The sequence below is a fragment of the Thunnus albacares genome, chromosome 14 (genome assembly GCF_914725855.1).
Source record: "Thunnus albacares chromosome 14, fThuAlb1.1, whole genome shotgun sequence".
Taxonomy (NCBI): domain Eukaryota; kingdom Metazoa; phylum Chordata; class Actinopteri; order Scombriformes; family Scombridae; genus Thunnus; species Thunnus albacares.
This window is the reverse complement of record NC_058119.1, coordinates 13,356,215-13,365,625: the sequence shown is the minus strand read 5'-3', so window position 1 is coordinate 13,365,625 and position 9,411 is coordinate 13,356,215. Positions and strand designations below refer to the sequence as shown.

The 9,411-nt window shown below is 38.6% G+C and overlaps 1 protein-coding gene across 1 annotated transcript; it reads left to right on the top strand.

Moving 5' to 3' along the window:
• The first annotated feature begins 1,743 nt into the window (after window positions 1-1,743).
• Window positions 1,744-9,064, top strand: fam83b (family with sequence similarity 83 member B). Its single transcript, XM_044373152.1, has 4 exons — window positions 1,744-2,211; window positions 3,553-3,717; window positions 4,735-4,859; window positions 5,197-9,064. Exons 1-4 carry the CDS (start codon window positions 1,762-1,764, stop codon window positions 7,199-7,201), a joined length of 2,745 nt encoding a protein of 914 aa, XP_044229087.1. The 5' UTR covers window positions 1,744-1,761; the 3' UTR covers window positions 7,202-9,064.
• Window positions 9,065-9,411: the final 347 nt, after the last annotated feature.

The following is a 9,411-nucleotide window of genomic DNA, read 5'->3' as shown; positions in this document are numbered from 1 at the left end:
TCTACCACTAAGTGAAATGTTGAATCTTTAAATTTAATTAAAATCAGATTTTCAGGAACTAAGACAAGCTGTTTATGCCTGATTTCAAAAAGGTTTGAGGAGATTTACTAAAAAATAGAATTTTCTAAATGCCTGGAGGTCATTCATTTCAAATAAAAACTCTTGAATTAAGGTGTTTTACATGAAAATAGTGACATGATTTTTTTAAACCAGGTGCTGTTGCCTTGAAAATTGTCCAAAAAAGGATTCAGTTTCTTCAGCCTATAGTGTTCCTCATTAGACTTAAGGTAATATACAGAAAAAACATGTAGCTTTTGTTTTTGACAACCAAGGAAGCAACGAGCTGCATGTTCATTATTTCTACTTGTCTGTTCCAAAGTCCCCATAAAAGCATTGTAAGTGATTTTCAGCACTAATTAGGTGAGAAAGGAGACATGCATGGAAGGATTCTTTGATAAGCTACTTTTAAAAGCTTAACTGAACTCTTACTTACACTCCTAAAAAATACTGAATCACTACCTAAAAGCGGCAGCTATTTACTCCATAAATGTCACATTTATTTTTACTAGTTTAATTTTACCTCACCTGAACTTAGAGGTGCACTACAGGTGCAATAATATAATTTCGTCATTGAGCATGCGCTGCTAGTCTTTCTTTAATACCTGCATGTGAACAAGTTCAGTATCTGAGTATGATGAGTCAGTTGTCATGATGTGGCTTGTTGAGAGTGAATCACATCACTTTTACCAGTAAAAATAACAGGTAGAATTGTGAAACTGTTAAAGGAAGTGTTGTAAATGAAAATAAGCATGCATTGCTGTGTTTTTGAACCCAACATACTGGAAAACATATAAGCCTTTTCATTACTGTTGTAAAAACAATCCTAATCTAAACAAACCAAGGAACCTTTACAAAAAGGTACAGATAGTCCTGTTAAGCTACTAAAAAATAAGTAAAAAACAGACCAAACTAATTGCTAATTAACAAGCTTTTCCTAAATAATTTTGAATTAGTTGGGTTTTTTTCAGATTTTGTGCCATTTATCAGCTGACTCTAAGTTAACATGAGCCAGTACATTAAGAAAGTATTCAATATGTACATTCACAGATATCCAAACATGAGACATTGGTTCCTTAATATATGAATTAGAAGTCTGTTCTCAAGTAACTAATCAATAGTCTGTGATTGAGGGTTATTCAATAAATGCTAGTTAGCTATTCTTTAATGTGAACCTTACTATTTCCAAAGCCTATACAGTAAAACCATCAGAAACCATTACAGATTTAGTTGTTTTCAGTTGGTCTGTGTACTGATAACTGAAATACCCCTCCAGTAAAAAGAAAGTGACAGCAGGTGTGTTTAGTTTAACATTTGGATCACAGATTGTGCTGTAAAAATGAATCTGTTTCTGAATATTTGCTTTCAGATTAATTTTTAAAATGGTGTAGCTTTGAGACAATCTGAAAAAACTTAGGCAATAAGAAAGGTAAACGCATCAACACTTTGTACATATCATTAAAAAGAAGCTTGGTTCTATTTCACTAGTGATCGCAGCTTTGGGGATTTTAACAGACTCTTGATATTTACATCTTGTAAGCATCATGGTTAACAATAGGACTTTTCCATGAATTACATTACAGATTACTTTGCCTCAAGAAGCTTAACAAGAGCCAATCTTACAGCACTTTCCACTGTGTCATAATGTTTGTTTTCGTTAATTTCTATTATATATGACAGGTCCAACTGAAACAGTCTGGAGCGATGGAGTCTACACAGTTTTCCTCGCTGTCTTCCTTGAGGGGAGAGTTTAAATTTGAGGATTACATCCAACCCCACTACAAGGAGTCATATCGCCTGGCAATTGATCGCCTGGTGACCGGCGGCAGAGACAGTTACCATGAGTTCCTCAAGGGAGAACGTATTGGGAGCTTCCTCTCTGAGGAAGAGCTTCTCTTTATCACCACAAACGCAGAACAGCTCCCACCTCAAAATCACACAGAGGAAATCAATGGCCCATCAGACAGCCAGTCATCCTCAGGGACGTACTGGCCCATCCACTCGGATGTGGACACGCCAGATTTGGATTTAGGGTGGCCAGAGGTCATGCATGAAAGACTGCAGACAAATATAGATCTGCTCTTTCATCCACCGAGACAAAACAACCCCACGATCAAAGAGGTGATCAGGAAGCATATTCAGGATGCAAGACAGGTAATCAAAACTACCAGTAACAATGTGGTAAGGGAGAAACAAAAAACAGGCCTGTTATGTGGTGACAAATACGCTTCAGAACAAATTGGTTCAGACACACTGTTTCTCTGCTGTGTTTAATTTGAGAACTGTGCTTCTGCGGAGAATGTCGTAAGTACCTTTCTCCCTTAAGGCAGTTTTCCATAGATCTTTGTTGTTGTCTGTGTTCAGTGGCAAGGAAAGTCTGCCAGGGTTATAAGGGACAAAATCAGGTTTTGCAACTTACTAACATGGGAAAAAAGTGTGGGAACCATATCCCGCCCTACATTACAGAGTTTTACACAATTAACGCTGCAATTATTTCTCAGATTGTGACATGATGAGTCATAAATTGGCTTTATAGCTCAAAATGCTCAAAATCACAGTTAGTAAACAAGCAGTCTTGTTACAATCTTGTTACTGTTGTACAAGCTCTTAATTAAACCAGCATACACAGCAAAAGACTGACAGAGAAAAAAGAAAAAACAGACTCCATCTCTCTCTACAGCTCACAAAAGGCTAATGAAACCCTCCTCTCTACTCCCCATAATTACAAACAGTTCAGTGTTAAGGTAATCCAAATTAAATTAGGTAAAATATGTCATAGGATGCAACAGCTGCAATGACTCGTCTCTGCCAAAACAGCAATTTTGGATGGAAAATATTTCTTTAAATATCCATGCATGCATGATTAAGACCACGGTTAATTTGAGGGATCAACACGTTTTTAAGAGAAACAGGAAATTAAGAGGAGAAGAAATTAGTCCACACAACATGCAATATAGTCAAACATGAGTTAATTAAAGAGCTCATTACATGCAACTGGAACACATGATGTTGCTGCTTCATAAAATTCAGTGTTTTCAAACTGCTCATTATCCTGATTGATTTCAATTGCTGAATCACTGATCCTAAAGTGAAATTAAAGAACAGAGAGGAAAGGCTTTAACCTAATCCTCAAATACTCAAAATGCTCCAGTGGTGACAGAAATGGATCTGGAATCAATACATGATGTATTACTTATAGATACAAATATGGTTATCCACCATTCCTCTTGCCCTTTTCTGTATCAATCTCTGTTAAGTCACATTGGCTTCTCTCACTGCATTCTGCCTCCAATTTACATTAACAACTCTTTTCTTCTTGCTGGCACCACTCAGGGGTTTTTAGCTGCCTGTTTTCATGTTCATAAATGTGGACTGTGAGTGTGCATTTGAATGAGTCATTCACAAGTTTCACAGGTGTAAACTGGTTCAATGCACTACCCACTCTGGTCTTTAGCACATCTAATTGATCATGATTTATTCACTTTGTCCTCACAGGTCGTTGCCATTGTGATGGACGCGTTCACTGATATAGACATATTCAAAGAAACTGTTGACGCCTCGATACGAGGAGTTCCAGTCTATGTGCTTTTGGCTGATTCCCAGTTGAAAAATTTCCTCACAATGGCTGAAAATCAAGATGTAAAAATTCAACAGCTCAGGGTAAGTGTACTATTTAAAACACACAAATGACAAATACACAGTCACATACTTTGCAATTAAAATGTTTATTGTTGTGGTTGCACCTAACATCACAAGAAACTAACAAGATTCTGAAAATCTAAAACAATCATTTTGAAGGAATACCACTTATCACTCTTATGTCAGCATCCTAAATATGAAGCTAAAGCCAGGAGACAGTTTGCTTGGCTTAGCTTAGTTTAGCATAAAGATTTAAAGCAGGGAGACACAAGTAGCCTGGCTCTGTCAAAATGTAACAAATCTCCAGCACATAAACCATCATAAAACCAAAACTTGTAATTGTCACATTTTCTTTTTTGTGCAGATTAATCAAACCAGATGTAACATGTTTATTATTGAGCTTTAGAAGTGCTAGAAGGTTGATTTTGTTACCTTTTGACAGAGCCAGGCTAGCTGTTTCGCCACTGCTCCCAGGCTTTACGCTAAGCTAAGCCAACAGAGACATGAGAGTGATACTGATCTTCTCATCCAACACTGGGCAAGAAAGCAAATACACATATTTCCCAAAATGTCAAACTCTGGGGGACAGTTGAGGGGATATAAATTGACAACTTTTTACAATTGCATCTTTGCCTATGATCATAATTTAAGATGCATAAAAATATGCATTTTTTCTACCATTTATATCATAATAAGGCTTCGCCCTGAAAGCTTATTTCAGAAGCTGGTCTCTCCTGTTTATTGGGTGGAGTCAAAACAATTCATCTGGGCAGGACACGCTAAAGATTCAAACACACCTTTAAAATTCCGATTACGTGCAAATGATATGCCAACAACAATAACAACTCAGGGGCTTGACGAATTCAACATATTTCAAGTCCTTAGAATCTTGTTTATCTGCACAGTGCATCCCTTTTTTTCAGATGTTTATTTGATAATTGACATCCTGATTACCTTAGGCTGTAACATTTAACAGTGACTATCCTTTCTGACATATCTGACATATCTGACATATTCTTTTCATTGCTGTGACCACAGAACATGAGGGTGCGGACTGTGAAAGGTCAGGATTACCTCTGTCGATCAGGAGCTAAATTTCATGGTGCAATGGAGCAGAGGTTTCTTTTAGTCGACTGCCACACAGCAATCTATGGCTCGTACAGGTAAATAAAAACTGAGGAGCTGTGGTTGAGATCGCTGAGGTGTACACTAAAGGCATTCATAAAGCAAACTTTCTACAAAATTGCTGTCATCATTTCCTATCGGTGTCTTGAGAAGCAGTCTGTAACTCAGTTTTGTTAATGAAGACATTTCAATGTGAGTTCTTTACAACATATCACTCTGTTCTTTGTATCAACAGGAACTTCAACAAAGCAGATGTTGACGACATTTTTAAGAGTGTTAAATAAAAGTATTAGAGAGTTAAGAGTTAAATCACACATCAGTCTGTTTCCTCCACACTGAATTAATAAATATTCATGTTATCTTGTTTGTTCACAGCTTCAGTTGGTCATTTGAAAAGATCAATCTGAGCATGGTGCAGGTCATCACAGGCCATCTGGTGAAGTCCTACGATGAGGAGTTTCGAACACTTTACGCCCGGTCGACTGTTCCAGCTGAACTGTGCCCCCCGGAGGCCTTGTTCCAACGCAATGGGCCACATGGACGCCAGATTTTGCCAAACTGTGCCCAAAAAATCGACCGAAGGGACCAGTTGAGGCACACGCTGGACACAGTCTATCGAAAGACCTGTGAGAGGAAACTAGGCGCAAGAGACGTTGAAGAGAGGCTTTTTGAGGAAGAACTTAATGAACTTGGGCCTTTGGTTGAGAATGGGATTGGTGTTCAGAACCAGTTGCCCCAGTTCCAGTCTGCTGAGACAACAAACTTCTTGAAAAGGCATAGCTATGCTGGGGAGAGACAAGATGGATGTATCCCACAGGACATCAGACCCAGAGCAAGCAACTGGAATATCTCTAGAGATGCGGGAAATGGGACAAACAACTACCCAAAAGACAATTATTTACATGTGCCACAGATCTACAGAGGTCAAAACATGCGTCAGTCTTACAATGGCAATGACAAACAAGTTCTCTCCATGCAGCAGAACATGCCAACACTGGAGAATACATCCAAGTCATTCATGCGCACATGGAGGATCGAGTCTTACCTCAAAAACCCAGATGTCCCGTTTGGAGACTCTTGTGACTATTTAGACCAGTTTGAACCACTGGACAAAGCTAGCAGCTTCATGCAGGCAAGAATGAGGTCTTCCCTCGTTTTAAGGCCCACCATACCAGAGCAAATGGAGCCAAATAGACACATAAACAACACATCCACTGGTGTTCGCACCTCAGCAGCACCAAACATTCCTTTGCACTACTCATCAATGCAGTGGAATCCAACCGCAACAGTTGAGAATAGGATAAATAATGATGAATTCATGTTGAAAAGACAAAGTTTGCAGATTTTGGATGACACTTGGAATAACACAAGCTACGGTCCAGGGAGGAACTCTTACCAGTCTGTATACTCCAACCTAGGCAGAGCTAAAGGTGGGCAGATGATTACAAACCCTGACATCCTGACAGACAGTTGGCACAAAAGGCACAGCGTGGCAGATCCAAGATCAAACTCAAGTCACATGTATGGAGCTTTTGCAAGGATGCAAGTTAACAGAGGCACAGTAGGGATCAATGCACAGAATGGAGGATATGGGTCAAATCTGAATGAGGATCAGAGATCTGTCTCTCATTATGATGTTAAGAGCATCACAGACACAAAGAACCCCACTACTCCCAGTTGGCAGGAGCCGCCATCCAGGACTGTGTCTGCAGCAGTGCTGGGTGTGAATAGCAGGGATTTGACAGTTACATCCAACAGCATGGGCTCTGAGCATTTTCTGAAGAAGAGTTCCAAGAAAATAAAATCCTTATTGAACATACCAGAGAAAAAACAGGATTCAATCAGATACACGGACACACCAAGTCTAAAGTCAGAAGGCAGTACAGACACAATAACAGCCGAGGATGAGGAGAGGCTATCAGACAGTGGAGGTAAACATCACCAAAGCACAACCAACTCAGTTAGGTCTTCCTCGGAACACCAGAGGAACCAGTTACTAGATGGTCTAAAGTATTCAAAACCTCGATTTAGAACTGAGGAGCACCAACATCCACCACAGATCTGTCCCTCCAAAATAACAACACAGAGGAAGCCCACCGACAAAAGTGCAAGGCCTGGACTTGGCGAGAGAAGCTGGAGCAAAGACAAAGGAGCTGAGAATCACTTGTACAGTAGATTTGAGCCTCTCTACTCACTTGAAAAGAAACACCAACTGCGCTCTGCGCACAGCTTTGGGTCTCAGCAGAAAACCAAAGGCTTTTCAGAAGGTGAGGCAGCTATTGAACATAATCTCACCCGCAATGCGAGAGGGCACCATGAAAATAAGCTGGAGAAATTCATTCAGAGGATGGGAAATCTCATACACAAGAACAAGCAGTGACAACTGCTTTAGTACAATGCATGAAACATCATGTTGTCTACACAGGTCACTTATTAATGATGCACATTTGACTTGCAATGTTTATATTTGTATATTTGGTCTTTGACACTGTGTTTACTTTGAAAAATGTTTTTAGCAAACACTGTTTACATTTTGACCGCTGCTCACTTTATTGTGTACAGATGCACTGATGAATACTATTAAAAGGAGAAAATGTTTTATAAGAATGCATGCTGCAGACCTTTAAACTATATAACATAATCTTAAAATATCACCTTCAACCACTTCCTATATGTCCTCTTCTACCATTGACAAACTGAAGCAATAAATTCAAATGCTGTCAACAAATGTTGTTGATGCATTAATTAGTAGTTGTGTCAAAATGTCAGATGTAAACAATTTATTGCTGTGAGTGTAGGTGTGTACACATACCAAAGTGCTTTTGTTATTATGTTCAGAGGATTATTCTGCCTGAGTGGCATGTCAAGTTATGTCATCAGCTTGCAAGCTACCGTATTTCCTCAAATAAAAGACAGTATTCAATTAAAATACATTATATTCTGATAATGGCAGGGGGTGTGGTTGACACAAACAAACAAAGGCCTGCCCCAAAAACAGGGCAGGGAAAAACAAGGCTGAAGAAACTCCTGGTGCCAGTTATATAATGTGCATGCCAGTTAAGCATAAATACTAGTTACCTGGATGTAACTCCAGTTCTGAGTAAATGCGTAGCCCTCTAGCCGACTGTCACAGAGAGAGGAGGACATAGGAGATGCAATATTGTTTAAATACGGGGATAATGGTGCATATTTTAATAATAATGACAGCAGCAACACTTCATGAGCATGGGTAACCGTGGTAAATTGGCTAAGCCTATAGGCATATATTTATGAGCATGTTACCCGCATGCTACAGCTAAGTGCTGCACTGCCAAAACATTCCTGGTGGAATTTAAGCACAAGAATTATTGTTCAACACGTCAGAGTAAGCAGATTACCGGTAATGCAGTAACAAAAATTTAACAGAGCAAACAGAAGAAGATCTGAAATCAAGGAGGCTTTGCACTAAAATATGAGCAAATATACTTCTCAAACAGAGGGAATTAGAAATAAAGGCTTCTCTCTAATGTAAGTGTGCTTTCAATAAAAGGCTGGTACCCCCTGCAGTTGAGGTAAATAAAGGCCCTGGCTGCTATTTGAGGAAGTACGGTATCCACTATACATGATGAAAATTCATACATCATCACATCCTTGTTATTAACTGTATGAGTCAAACAGGTTTTATGAATGCTAACATGGGGGCTGCTATAATGTTGTAAAATGTGTTTTGTCTACATAATATATTTTTTCTACTATTTTTCATTCTGTTTCTAGAGAAGCTAGGAGCACGCTTTTGGTAAATCTATTACAAACTGTGTGATTGGATTTTAAAACATATGAATGTGAAAGGACCCAACAGGATTAAACTGGGAAACCAGTGACAATGAATGAATGTCATCATTAAAGGCTTTGTTTTATCCTATGAAGAGTGTGCCTTGTGGCAAAATTCAATTTGTAATTTGTAATGAGAGAGCAACATGGCCTTCTGTGTAAAAAATACACACGTAAACCAGAAGAATTCCTCTCTTTGATTCATATATTATACATATTCATCACTTACAGTTAGGTAGGTAGATAGGTAAAGTAGGTATTACAGCTGAGTATTCAGAGGTATTTGAAACTTTAATGTTGCTTTCTTGCTAGTCCCACATTGCTTCCCTTTGTTTTGCCTTAGTGAGGATGTTGGGAATGTGCTGCATATTTTTAAACACATAAGGTCCACCTTCAGTGTACTTTCTCTTGATAATGTTGATAAAATGGTGATGAAAATGATAAATGATTAATGTGTTTCTTTCTATCTGCAATGAACCTCATACATTATGTTATTGAATTCTAGTAGGATTCAGCCAAAAAAATGTTTTATCACAAGATAGATTGATAAAATACAAAAATGACTACAAAAAACACTTAGGCTGTCCTCCCAATAAAAGTGAAAACATTAGTAGGCGTTCAGACCGAAAACAGCTCTGTGCTAAAACAATGCAGGGGGCTGCACTGGCAGGAGTGTGAAATACAATCCATTAAGTCCTATTTGAGTAACAGATTCATGAATTTGAAGGCTTACTGTATCATATTACATGATACTGTGAGACAGGATTTTACATATCTGGG